Source organism: Boeremia exigua, assembly GCF_020726555.1.
Source record: "Boeremia exigua strain MPI-SDFR-AT-0100 chromosome Unknown C7974scaffold_13, whole genome shotgun sequence".
In the NCBI taxonomy this organism is placed as follows: domain Eukaryota; kingdom Fungi; phylum Ascomycota; class Dothideomycetes; order Pleosporales; family Didymellaceae; genus Boeremia; species Boeremia exigua.
The window spans coordinates 943,946-957,712 of record NW_025763530.1 but is presented as its reverse complement, the minus strand read 5'-3'; the positions used below and the strand labels follow the sequence as shown (position 1 = coordinate 957,712).

At 52.1% G+C, this 13,767-nt stretch overlaps 4 protein-coding genes across 4 annotated transcripts; 3 read left to right on the top strand and 1 right to left on the bottom strand.

Moving 5' to 3' along the window:
• Nucleotides 1-2,721: 2,721 nt before the first annotated feature.
• On the top strand, nt 2,722-8,342 carry C7974DRAFT_320895 (uncharacterized protein; the record flags this gene model as incomplete). Its single annotated transcript, XM_046138776.1, has 3 exons — nt 2,722-3,328; nt 3,379-8,237; nt 8,286-8,342. The coding sequence occupies 3 exons, from the start codon at nt 2,722-2,724 to the stop codon at nt 8,340-8,342; spliced, it is 5,523 nt and encodes a 1,840-aa protein (XP_045992254.1).
• A 668-nt stretch (nt 8,343-9,010) lies between these two features.
• Nucleotides 9,011-9,852, bottom strand: C7974DRAFT_417900 (vesicle-associated membrane protein-like protein; the record flags this gene model as incomplete). The annotated part of the gene is made up of 3 exons (XM_046144116.1): nt 9,011-9,036; nt 9,088-9,764; nt 9,818-9,852. The coding sequence occupies 3 exons, from the start codon at nt 9,850-9,852 to the stop codon at nt 9,011-9,013; spliced, it is 738 nt and encodes a 245-aa protein (XP_045992253.1).
• Nucleotides 9,853-10,057: 205 nt separating this feature from the next.
• On the top strand, nt 10,058-11,065 carry C7974DRAFT_72202 (Rpp14/Pop5 family-domain-containing protein). Its single transcript, XM_046147141.1, has 2 exons — nt 10,058-10,506; nt 10,561-11,065. The coding sequence occupies exons 1-2, from the start codon at nt 10,296-10,298 to the stop codon at nt 10,896-10,898; spliced, it is 549 nt and encodes a 182-aa protein (XP_045992252.1). The 5' UTR covers nt 10,058-10,295; the 3' UTR covers nt 10,899-11,065.
• Nucleotides 11,066-11,232: 167 nt separating this feature from the next.
• Nucleotides 11,233-12,892, top strand: C7974DRAFT_380534 (uncharacterized protein; the record flags this gene model as incomplete). Its single annotated transcript, XM_046140524.1, has 2 exons — nt 11,233-12,738; nt 12,800-12,892. 2 exons carry the CDS (start codon nt 11,233-11,235, stop codon nt 12,890-12,892), a joined length of 1,599 nt encoding a protein of 532 aa, XP_045992251.1.
• Nucleotides 12,893-13,767: the final 875 nt, after the last annotated feature.

Sequence of the window (13,767 nt, the reverse complement as noted above, 5' to 3'; positions counted from 1 at the left end):
TAACAGAAACAGCATCAGACCATCAGAGTGTGATGAGCCTCAGGTGAGACTCCAATGTTCATGATGCACCTGGATACGACAGAGAGCTGTCTTCCATTTGTAAGCTACTCACGTAACGTCAGTGTGTACAGCAACGTATAGAACTGGCCAAGATCTACTCGTCTCACCGCAGTGTGGGCTGCATGCTACGGCTGTCTTTCAGCGTTGTCTCGCCAGCTTCACTTCTACTGTATGTTGAGTTGACAGTGCATACGCCGCAGCCATCTGTTTCGTGAGACGCTCTGAGCAAGAATAACCGCAACCTTCCACTTGCATAGGACGCAGTCCAGGAGCCGATGATGATTAGTTGATACGCGCTTGTCTACTGGCACGACACTGTGTACTTCTTTCTGTGACCACGTAATGTTTGCGGCCTGATCTCATGGTTCTATGTACCACTTCCGAGCACGATCTTTGTCTGTAATGACAATGACTTCAGGATCTGAATCGGTCAGCATTGACTACAGCAAGCATTTTGTCCGCACCCAAGCGAACAGAGCCTTTGACATTTCAGCGCGACAGAACATGGCCGAGGAGCAGAACGCTCGGAAGTAAAGGAATAATCCCAAGACATCGCCGATGTGGTACATCCTGCAGATCCAAGAGTGAGACCAGACTCTGAGTGCAGCAGGCAAAGCTAGACAAAGAATGACGATTTGGCCTTGAAAATGTCCATCTAGAAAGAGAGTCCCATGTGAACTCGATGCGAGATATGGAGGACTTGAAAGAAGTTTGGTTGTCATACCGTCAGTCTTGCTAGCATGCCGGAGAATTTGGGGTCTTATATGATTTCTCAAGCCTCTCGACGAGACAAATCATTATCTGAGTAGGCTCTTCACCTTCACACACGTCCCAGTAGACACATGTAGGTGTATAGAATAATCATTCTAGGATCCCCCAACATTTGAATCGTACGTTTGCACCGCAAGTGTCATAATCATTGAATCACCATGCGGAATAATTAGCATCCGTATTTTCAGTGTTTTGAGCTTACCCGTAGCCGTTGTATGATAGAACAGCCACCGTGCTCCCTGCCATTGCCAGCCTCAGTATCTGTGCCGCTATGCTCCCTTCCAAACACCACAATCACACACGTAGTTATAAGCTGTAGCGTGACAAAGGCCAACAATAAGGGGAGTTTTCATCACTGGCTGCAGTCTCTCACTGCAGTGCATGCATGCTGCACATGTGCCAGACAATACATCATCTCTCCATAATACTGAGTTCTGTGAAGATTCAACGCCAGTTCATATCCTAGCCGCGAGACATAGGTTTGTAGTTGCTCACGGTAAACTCCACACTTCCACTCCGAAACACTTACAAGAACGATGTTCAAAGTTTGAACCCTCTAACAGAGAGATGAACATCGAAACTGAGTAATCCAGGTCAGCTGAATAATCAAAGCAGTTTCATTCTAGCGTCGACAGACTTATACAGGAAGCCAGAACAAATCCTTTGGGGGTTGTGTGATCGTGAGCCATAAGTCGGTCTTGAAACCTTGGGTGATTGACCCCTTCGATATTTACACCACCCATGGGACACTTTTGGTGTTCAGCCCTTTCTTTTTGCTGCTCACATAACATACGTCCATGAAACCAATTGTAGAGCAAGTGGAGCTTCTGACGCTATGGTAAGGCATGCGCTATTAGCTCTCGTGCATAGAATTTTGTCAGCGCTGGCTTCCTGTTCTACGATATATATTAAGATGTACGATAGCTTCGCACAGAAGTCGGGTGTTCACCAGAATTCAAAACCAAGTGACTGGTCATAAACAACATTGGCCCTAGTCGTGGAAATGTTGTTGCTCTGTAGTAGGGAACGTGTAAGGGGTTGAAGTGATGTCATGTATTCTGATGGATGATACGAAATAGTGTTTGGTTTACTCAAAACATACTTAGAAAATGGAAGCGCTCGAGTGAGTTATTCTGTATACCTCCTTGATAGCCAGATACGATGACAGGATCAACTAGAAAAGAATGATGCATGTTTGCGACACTATTTCTGGTACGATTTGAGGCTTTTGCGTCATTCTCAAGTCCGTGCAAGAATTTGGCCGTGAACGAAGAAGTCGGCCCTGTTCCCACTCTCATGATGCTCACCATGAAATCTGGGAGAGTAGCGCTCGGCCAAAACCTCTGGCATGCTCACATTGTCCGTACGTACTCCACACTGGTCGTCTCAGACCTCAAGAGGATGTTGCAGGCGCACACTAATATTGATGGCTTCATCATGCGAGACAACCGACGTCAGCCGCGACATGGGTGCGAGGACCCCGCGGCGCGCGATTGGCAGGTTTGGCGAGGCGCCATCACACCGCATTCAGCTGTGGTTAATCGATATCGCTCGAGCAATCACATGCTGAAATTGAACAGTGAAGGTAACATTGAAGCATGAGATGACTGCGTACATCGTCGAGACGAACCAATGGACGTCTGGCGTATTTGAAAGCTTTAGTGATGCGCTTCCGATCAGGAAAAATGTGATGTTGAGCAATGCGACGTCCGGATCGGCGATAAAGAGACTAGTCTCTTAGCGCTGAGGCCCCGCCAATGCGCTGCAGCATTGCAAGAAAAAAAAGTTGACGCGCAAAAGAGCTCTTCTCTCCTCTCCTTCACCATTGTTCGGCAGTCTCGAATCTCCAGGGTACTTTGAGCCCTCGAGCTGTCAATTACTTCATAAATCATGGCCCCACGCCCCGATGAGAGCCAGAACCTGGCTCTTGAGCTTCAGGATGGCTACGTCTGCTTCGGCAGGAGCTTTGGTGCGGAGAAGAGCATTGCGGGAGAAGTAGTCTTCCAGACAGGTATGGTCGGTTATCCCGAGTCGATAACTGATCCCTCGTACCGCGGCCAGATTCTGGTCATCACATTCCCTCTGGTGGGCAACTACGGTGTGCCCTCGCGTGAGGACCTTGATGCGCTCGCTCAGGACATCCCTGCGCACTTCGAGGCCAAAGAGATTCACATTGCTGGTCTGGTCGTCCAGACTTATGCTGAAGAGGAATTCTCGCATTACATGGCCACCTCTTCGCTGGGCGCTTGGCTCAAGGAGCAGGGCGTGCCTGCCATTACTGGCGTTGATACCCGTGCTTTGACGAAGCGCATCCGCGAGGAAGGAAGTATGCTTGCTCGCTTGAGACAGCGAACAGGGCCTTCGCCCGTTTCAACAGCCCTCACCAACGGCGCGGTCGACACTGCGGCGCTTGCTGAGGAAGAGGTTGAAGATTGGAGCGTCGCCTTTGAGGAGATCGAATGGGTGGACCCCAACACGAAAAACCTGGTCGCTGAAGGTGAATTCATCTGATGGCTCTTGAAGTGATTCTCTCTGACTTCTGTACAGTCTCTATCAAGGAGCCTAGACTCTACTCGCCCGATCCGTCTACAGCCTTGAAGCACCCCTCCGGCCGTCCTGTTCGTGTTGTCACTGTTGATGTCGGCCTCAAATACAACCAGCTGAGATGCTTCCTTCGCCGAGGTGTCGAGGTTTTGCAAGTGCCCTGGGACTACGACTTCCCCCAGCTTGCCGGCAAAGACTACGATGGTCTCTTCATCTCCAACGGCCCTGGTGACCCAGCCAAGATGGAGGCTACCGTCAAGCACATCAAGGCTGCTATGGATGAGGCACGGACACCCATCTTCGGTATCTGTCTTGGTCATCAGCTTCTCGCACGCGCGTCTGGCGCCCAGACGCTCAAGATGAAGTTCGGTAACCGCGGCCACAACATCCCTTGCACAAGCATGATCACCGGAAAGTGCCACATCACATCTCAGAACCACGGTTACGCGGTAGACACCAAGACTCTCTCTGACGGCTGGGAGGAGCTTTTCGTCAACGCCAACGATGGTAGCAACGAGGGTATCCGCCACGTACGCCGACCATACTTCAGTGTGCAATTCCACCCGGAGCACACCCCCGGTCCTCGCGATACCGAGTACCTCTTTGATGTCTTCATTAGCACGATCCAGAAATCGATCGCGTCTGCTGAGGCTATGAGCCAGCCCGTGGAGTTCCCCGGTGGCACACTCGAGGAGAACAAGAAGTTGACACCCCGTGTCGAGGTCAAGAAGGTGCTTGTCCTTGGTAGTGGTGGTCTCAGCATTGGCCAGGCTGGAGAGTTCGATTACTCTGGAAGTCAGTGCATCAAGGCTCTGAAGGAAGAGGGCATCTACACTATCCTCATCAACCCCAACATTGCCACAATTCAAACCTCGAAGGGTCTCGCCGACAAGGTGTATTTCCTCCCCGTCAACGCCGACTTCGTCCGCAAGGTCATTCAGAAGGAGCGCCCCGACGGTATCTACGTCACTTTCGGTGGCCAGACCGCCCTCCAGGTTGGTATCCAGCTCAAGGATGAGTTCGAGGGTCTTGGCGTCAAGGTGCTGGGAACACCCATTGACACCATCATCACAACCGAAGACCGAGAGCTGTTCGCTCGTGCCATGGACTCGATTGGCGAGAAGTGCGCTAAGTCCGCGTCTGCGAGCACCACCGAGGAGGCTATGCGTGTTGTTAAGGACATCGGTTTCCCTGTCATCGTCCGCGCTGCCTATGCTCTTGGTGGACTCGGCAGTGGTTTTGCCGACAACGACGAAGAGCTGCTCGAACTCTGCAACAAGGCCTTCGCTGCCAGCCCCCAAATTCTCATCGAGCGTAGTATGAAGGGTTGGAAGGAGATCGAGTACGAAGTCGTCCGTGATTGCCGCGACAACTGTATCACCGTCTGCAACATGGAGAACTTCGATCCCCTTGGTATCCACACTGGAGATTCGATTGTCGTTGCTCCTTCCCAGACACTGTCTGACGAAGACTACAACATGCTGCGTACTACAGCTGTCAACGTCATCCGTCACCTTGGCGTTGTTGGAGAGTGCAACATTCAGTATGCGCTGAACCCGTTCTCCAAGGAGTACTGCATTATCGAGGTCAACGCTCGTTTGTCGCGTTCGTCTGCGCTGGCCTCTAAGGCTACTGGTTATCCTCTCGCTTTCGTCGCTGCCAAGCTAGGCCTCAACATCCCCTTGAACGAGGTTCAGAACTCGGTCACACGTTCGACCTGCGCCTGCTTTGAGCCTTCGCTTGATTATGTCGTTGTCAAGATTCCTCGCTGGGACCTGAAGAAGTTCACTCGTGTTTCCACACTCCTCGGCTCTTCCATGAAGAGTGTTGGTGAGGTCATGGCTATTGGCCGAACCTTCGAAGAAGCCATCCAGAAGGCTATTCGTGAGGTTGATCCCAGCAACATGGGGTTCAACGAGACCGCCGCGCTCATGTCGATCGACCAGGAGCTCCAGACACCCTCTGACCAGCGTTTGTTCGCTATTGCCAACGCTATGAAGTCGGGATACACTGTCGACAAAGTCTGGGAGCTGACAAACATCGACAAATGGTTCCTTAGCCGTCTCAAGTCGCTCAGCAACTTCGAGATCTCTATGCAGAACTATGACACCGCGAGTATCACCCTACCTCAACTCAAGAGGGCGAAGGAACTTGGTTTCTCCGATCGCCAGCTGGCCAAGTTCTGGGGCTCGAACGAGCTTGCTGTCCGTCGCATGCGTGTTGACTACAACCTCTACCCGGTTGTCAAGCAAATCGATACTGTTGCTGCTGAGTTCCCCGCTCACACCAACTACCTCTACCTGACATACAATGGCACTGAGAGCGATATCGCATTCAACGACAAGGGTGTGATGGTTCTCGGTTCCGGTGTTTACCGCATTGGTTCTTCAGTCGAGTTTGATTGGTGTTCCGTTCGTGCTATCCGCACTCTACGCGAGAACAACTTCAAGACGATCATGATCAACTACAACCCGGAGACCGTCTCCACCGATTACGATGAGGCTGATCGTCTCTACTTTGAGAACATTTCTCTTGAGACTGTCCTTGACATCTACACCTTGGAGAGTTCCAGCGGTGTTGTCATCTCAGTAGGAGGTCAGACTCCCAACAACATTGCCTTGCCACTCCACCGCAGCGGTGTTAAGATCCTCGGTACCTCTCCCGAGATGATTGACACTGCCGAGAACCGGTTCAAATTCAGCAGAATGCTTGACCGCATCAACGTCGATCAGCCTGCGTGGAAGGAACTCACGAGCATTGAGGAGGCCAAGGAGTTCTGCGACCGTGTATCGTATCCTGTTCTCGTGCGCCCCTCGTATGTCCTGTCTGGCGCCGCCATGAACACCGTGTACTCTGAGCACGATCTGGCCAACTACCTCAACCAGGCCGCCGATGTGTCCAAGGACCACCCGGTTGTCATCACCAAGTACATCGAGAACGCCAAGGAAATCGAGATGGACGCCGTCGCTCGCAACGGTACCATGATTGGCCACTTCATCTCAGAGCACGTTGAGAATGCTGGTGTTCACTCTGGTGATGCCACCCTTGTTCTGCCGCCTCAGGATCTGTCTCCCGAGACGATTCGCCAGATCGAAGAAGCCACTCGCAAGATCGGCCAAGCTTTGAACATCACTGGTCCATACAACATCCAGTTCATTGCCAAGGACGACGAGATCAAGGTCATCGAGTGCAACGTCCGCGCTTCGCGATCCACTCCTTTCGTCTCCAAGGTTATGGGTGTTGATCTTATCGAGATGGCTACTAAAGCCATGGCTGGCTTGCCAGTTACCGAGTACCCCGCCACCAACATCCCCAAGGACTACGTTGGTGTTAAGGTACCTCAGTTCTCGTTCTCTCGTCTCGCTGGTGCCGACCCTGTTCTTGGTGTTGAAATGGCTTCCACGGGAGAGGTGGCCTGCTTCGGTCGCGACAAGTACGAGGCATACCTCAAGGGTTTGATCGCTACTGGTTTCAAGCTGCCCAACAAGAACATTTTGTTCTCCATTGGCTCATTCAAGGACAAGCTCGAGATGCTGCCTTCCATTCAAAACCTCCACAAGATGGGTTACAACCTGTTCGCTACTGCCGGTACTGCGGACTACATTCAGGAGCACGGCCTTCCCGTCAAGTTCTTGGAAGTACTGCCTCCTGGTGAGCACGATGAGCAGAAGTCGGAGTACTCTCTTACCCACGCTTTGGCAAACAACCTGATCGATCTCTACATCAATCTGCCCTCGAGCAACCGCTACCGTCGACCCGCCAACTACATGTCCAGAGGTTACCGTACTCGTCGTATGGCTGTCGACTACCAGACTCCTCTGGTGACTAACGTCAAGAACGCGAAGCTCCTCATCGAGGCGATTGCCCGTCACTATGACCTCGCAATCCAGTCGGTCGATTTCCAGGAGTTCGTACCCGAGGCCGGTGCCCACGATGACCACTACGGACAACTGTCTAAGAGCGGCTCTTTGTCTCTGCCTCAGTTGCTTGCCAAGTCTCCTTTCAAGCGCAAGCACATCACGTCTGTCAAGCAGTTCAGCCGTGCCGACCTCCACTTGCTGTTCACCATCGCTCAGGAGATGCGTCTAGGAGCTCAGAAGCAGGGTTGCCTTGATATTCTCAAGGGTCGCGTTCTTTGCACGATGTTCTTCGAGCCTTCGACGCGAACATCTGCTTCATTTGACGCAGCCATGAAGCGCCTTGGCGGTGAGGTAGTTGTCATCAATGAGTCGGTCTCCTCTACTAAGAAGGGCGAGTCCATTGCCGACACAATCCGCACTCTGGGCTGCTACGGCGACGCCATCGTCCTCCGTCATCCCCATGAGGACTCGATCGACATCGCTGCTAAGTTCTCTGGCGTACCCGTCATCAACGCTGGCAACGGCAGTCGCGAGCACCCAACTCAGGCGCTGCTCGACATCTTCACCATCCGTGAAGAGCTCGGGTCCGTCAATGGTCTCACCATCACCTTCGTGGGCGACCTCAAGTACGGCCGTACGGTGCACTCGCTTTGCGAGCTGTTGTCCCACTACGACTGCCAGGTCAACTTGGTGGCGCCGAAGTCTCTCAACATGCCAAGCTCTGTCCGCGAGGCTCTCAAATCTCGTGGCCAGCTGAACATCGTCTCAAACGAGCTTACTCCGGAGATCGTCGCTGCTTCTGATGTTCTATACTGCACCCGTGTGCAGAAGGAGCGCTTCCCTGACGAGGCTAGCTACGAGCAGGTCAAGGACTCCTTCGTCATTGACAACAAGGTGCTGAAGCAGGCAAAGACGAACATGATCGTCATGCACCCATTGCCAAGGAACAACGAGATTCACGAGGAGGTGGACTTCGACCCCAGGGCGGCATACTTCAGACAGGTAAGCTTTCTGATACGATCCTCAATGACATTACTGACCATTTCACAGATGAGGTACGGATTGTACACTCGCATGGCGCTGCTTGCTATGGTCATGGCCCCGTAAGCGTGTGTTGATTGCGTATTACATACCTGCTCACGAGCACTCTGTACTTGATTTCGATTTCCGGCGTTTTACGAAAAGCACAAAACCTACAAGGCGTTTCTTTGGTTACATTCTCTAGTAGACTCAACTAGACCAAGCATTAGATAGGCGTTCAACCACCGTGGTCACGGTGTCGTTTCACGATTATGGGTACATGTATGATGTAAAATCTTCAAACATCGGTATGGGGGAAGCTATTTCATTTTTATTTCAGTCGTTTTTGGCGTTTGTATGGGTTGGCGGGGAGTTATTTCAAATTTTCGACGACAAGTTTGGGTATCGGGGGGATTATCGGCGCTAAGGTGGACTACCTGGGACTACATGGACTGCGAAGTGCTCGAGGACCATCGATCGACAAGGGAACTGAGGACTGGAAAACGTAAGATAAACGTTTGGCGCAAATTCAATTGCAAACTACAAAGACCGATATGAGGAAGACACAACGGCTGGATATAAGAGTGGCGAACGGCGCCATGCCCTGTTGTGTACATAAAATGAACGCTTCCTTCGCTTGCGAATGGCTTTCTCCCTGTGTATTACGCTTCTTATCATGGTCGCTATAATGTTCATGTCAATAGCTGTGGCTCAGTCGCCAGCTTCAACGCTCTGCAAGTCCCAGCCTTCAACGCTCAGTGGCCCAGACATCTTCCCCAAGCTGCGGCTTGTTAGCATTGATCACTGCTCACGAAGACGTAGCAAGACTTACCTGGCAGACCGCATCCAAACCCAACAAATAAGTAAATCAAGAATATCACAACCAGACACAGCAGCACCATCAACTTAACGTTCTTCCACCACATCCTCCTCTTCAACGTCCGACTCCTAACCCTGAAGTCCCTCGCGTTGTCCCCCAACCTGCCCGTCTTATCTACCAGAACAGACATATGCTCACCACGCTCCAACACACGCTCAATGTTCTCTGTCATGATCTCCCTCACGCCCTCAATCTCGCGCTGCGCAGTGCGCAATGCATCCGCCTGCCCAGCCTGCGTAGCGCCCTGCTCGACCATCAACTTCTTCAGCGCACCGTTAAAGCTCGCACACCCATACGGCGGCAGATCCGCGAAATCCGTCTCCTCAGCAGCAAATGCATCGAAGAACTTCTTCTCGAGGTTTGTGAGGAAGCCGAACGGGATGCGCTGGCCGAGATCTCGCTCGGCAATGACGAGGAAGGTCAGGCCGCCGGCGCTGCGGCTGGAGCTGGGGAAGTCTGAGGGCGATTTGGTGACGACATGGATGAAGAATTTGGATTGGTCGATTGTCTTGTGTGCACTGGCGGTGTGTGTGAGTTTGGGCAGGACGAGCGAGACGAGGGAGGAGGCGTTTGAGGAGGCGCTTGCGGTGTGCTCGGAGAGGACGGTCGTGTTGTGGGCGATGCATGCGCTGGGGTGCTGTTAGCTGGATGGCGGTGAGAAGGCGTAGAGGAGAGTTTGTACTAGAGCAGCGGCGTGGAGGAGGATGAGGATGCCATTTTGGATGTCTTGGGGCTGTGAATTGGGTATGAGATATTCAGCCGGTGAAGAGAGGTATCAGTGTCACTACAGGGCGCCGTTGTTGTGCCTCTCGTTGTCGGTGCTGGAGGCAGAAAGCTGGGGATGGAGCGCCGAGCCAGGCGCGTCATTGTTGGCGCTATGGCGGGAACCGAGGTTGCGATTGGTGCGTTTTGTAAGGCTGAACACTGAATTTCTAGAGCTCCAACCTGAGATCTACCAGAAGTAACGACGGCGACGAATCATTGACATGGAGAGGTTTGAAAGAGCTTAAGAGTGACTAATAGAACGTTGCGACCCTGACAACAGAGCCAAGCGCTTCCGCGTCACGCTCCTTTCACCTTGCCTGGCTGCTTCACCTTGACACTCTCTATACAAGCGCGAGTCCTGCGATATCGAGCGCATAACTTAACAGGCAGTCACCATGGTGCGCGTCAAGTTTCGCTACCTTGTCGTCAACTTTCTCTATCCTGAGCCGTCTTCGAAGTCGCGCACCGCTCTCCCTGACCTCGTGCAAATCCACTCTCCAACACCAGATGCCTTCAACACTGGAGCGCTAGTGCGTCTTCTGCGCGATGCAGTAGAGGAGTTGTACGGCGACTATGGAAGTGGCATGGTTTCCAGTAGTCTAAAAGGTATGGGACACACGTTGAACGCTTAAACGTAGCAGCTACTGACTCACGGCACAGTCAACTATTACTCGCCCTCCACCTCCACAGCCATAATACGTTGCCCGCGTGACAATTACGAGATGGTATGGGCGGCGCTCACGTACGTCACAAAGCTGCCGCGTATTGACACGCCTGTCGTGTGCAGGGTTCTCAGAGTCAGTGGCACCATAAGAAAGGCCGAAGAGGAGGTGATTCGCAGGAGTCAGCAGATCGTCAAGAGGGCAAAAGCCTGGGAGAGCAGAGGAGCTGATCCCATGCTCATTAGCGTTGAGAAGAGCGTCGAGAAAGAAAGGAAGAGGGAGAGCGTTCTCGCCGTGGTCGACCAGGGCGACACGAGCGACGAGATGAGCGAATGAGGCATCCTTAGATTTCGCATCTTTGCCTGGGTTTGATTGGCCACCGAAGACACCGTTCATCGATGATACACGTCGAAAGCTGATCTGGAGCATTGTGGTTGCGCCAGATCCTGAACTTGGAATAGTCTATATGCAACTACCCATGGGCGTGTTTGTCTCTCCATACCGGTCAGACACCCCAACCTTCCGGATAGCATCATCCTTCCTCTCTCCTCGTCCATACTTCATTCAAAGATACGCCCGGGCTGCTACTTGAGCTCACTTCCGAGGCCGCACAAGGCCTCTTGTCTTTGACAACCTCTCTGGTGTACATGAGGTCTCCAACGAACTCAAAATGCGATACCAGGGGCGCCAAGAACCTTTTTCCATGAGATACGTCCCCCGAAGCAGATTTGCCTTCCGATCAGCCCGCCAAATCCCACCTAGGCCGCTTCAACATCTACCAGAGGAACTCCTTCTTCGCATTTTCACTTACGTCTCTCCGGCCGATGGGATACCGATTCAAGACGTAAACGAGCTTCGTGATTTACTATGCCTCTCACTGGTGTCGCGCAAGTTCCATCGCGTCGTTGAACCACTTCTGTATCAGAACGTGGCCATCACTGTGGGAACAGTTGAGGAGATCTTAGTTGTACCGCTTGATTTGGGAGATGGCGAGAAATTCACGGCGCATTTTCCCGTACCAACTGTGAAGGGTTGCAACATCAGGACGTTCATGCGGACTATGGTGACTCGACCGGACCTACCGAAACACGTCAAACAGGCTTCCATATTGAGACCACTCGGAACACCCCATCCAGCGCCATCGCCAACATCCCTTGCAGTGCTATCGCCGACCGACGAACCTGACTTAGGGTATCTTTACGACCGTTGTTTACGCTGCCTCAGAAATGCGGCTGCTACCGGAGACCCTATCCAGTCCGGCAAATGTTTTTGTGTGTTGCCCGTACGTGCAACGCTGTCAGTAATGTCACCCTTACTCAGCTGGTTTCTGCGAACGATGCAAAGCATAACGTACCTTGATCTCTCAAGGTACCAACGCTTTGACCTGCTCGATCCGGTGTTTCGAACTGTGGGAAGCTCGCCTACAATCTGCGAACCCCTCCCCTTCAATGGGGTGCGAACTTTGAGTATATCAGGCTACATCAGTCAACTCACATTGGCGGACATATGGACTGTTTTTGCCTTGCCACGTCTTGAACGATTAATCGCAGACGACTTGGAGCTCGGATGCGACCACGTCGATAACCACGACGATAGAAAGCGCGATCACTGGGCCTCAGCTCCGCCTTCTGGTTTGCAAGAGTTGTATTTGCACGACGTGTACTCATGCCGGTGTGGAGGCGACTTCCTGGCTGAGGTCTTCAGGGTGTGTCCTGGTGTACATACCCTTCGTATCACCACTAAATCGACTGGACACTCACGTGCGCTCCTGGAGAAACACCAAAAATACTTTGGTGGCGTACGACAACTCTTCGTGTACCCTGAGCCACAGCATTATGACTTTGACAACTTGGAAGATTTCTCATACACTGTCGACACTCATATGGATCATGTGCGCACATCGACCGTCATTGAGCACTTGGTTGTTAGCGTCGCTGATTTGTTCGAGATCAAATCCAGTGACACTTTTCTTTTGCTGGAGGAGGCACGGCTTAACATGATGTTACCGACTACACTCCGCTCTCTGCAACTGAGGGTTGATACGACCCTAACAGGATTCCCAGAGTTTACTGTTGCCATGGTAAATCTTTGCACTGCAGCAAGAGGTCATTTTCCCGTCATGCAGCGGATTGAGATTATCGAGGTTCATCACGACAGAAGCGAGTGCGTGGACGAGGTATGGACCAGTCCGGCTTGGGAGCTTATATTTCATGGCTTTCGTTTGAATGGGATTGAAGCATTCCGACCCTCGGGATCCAGAACGTGACATCGCGTCTCGGGCCTACTACCAATCGACTATCGGGCGCAGCTTCCTACGCAAGATCAAGTAAGCTTCTTTGGGCAATAGTTTGTGGTGTTAGGGTGGTTCCTCGTCGTATTAGGCATGTTAGCAATATAATGTGTATTCAATTGCTGTTCGCTCTCGGTGAGACTGTTGGTAGGCTTCTGCCGACGCAATGAACAACATATCTTCTTCTCTCCATCCAAGCTTGCGGCTGAAGTAGGCTCCTGAACTCCTTTCTACCGGCGGAAGAAGACACTCTGCTCTTGGCACGTGCACTGCATCAGAGAGATGAATCTGGGGTATATGTGACGTACAGATTATCCGAGATCGTCTGCACTGGTGACTATGGATATTAATTATCACACCAAATGCCGTCGGCTGAAGTTGCTGATATCGTCGGTCTTGTGCGAATATGGCGTACCCCTTCATCTAGGATCTAGCTAGCGCATTATTGACAGCCGCAACCCTAACTCGACTGCCGCTCTCCTCCGCTAGATGTCCATGTCCATTACTCAAGCGCGCCGATGAAACAAGTGGCGCATGCTATCCGTCGCTTTCGCCACGATTCCCATGATGCGCACAGCGTCCCGAGGTTGAATGCGCTGGGAAGTTCACTCTAAACCAGCAGGCCGCTTTAGCCGTAGAACGCATCGTTTGACTGACACAGGCAGCAGCTGAATGAGGAAAAGCTAGTTGAGGATTGGTTGCGGGTGTGCTCTGCCGAAGGAGGCCCTGCAACGGCGAGATTGAAAGGTCCATCCTTAATTATTTGCACGGACTGGGACCGGAAAACATGTTTCAGGACATTGCGCCAACCACATCGCAAGCAAAACCGAAATCTCTAAGGCATTTCAAACCAGGCGAAGCTCTCATTGGCGGTGCGCAACACTATTTAACGTTTTCTGGAAAATGTACATTACG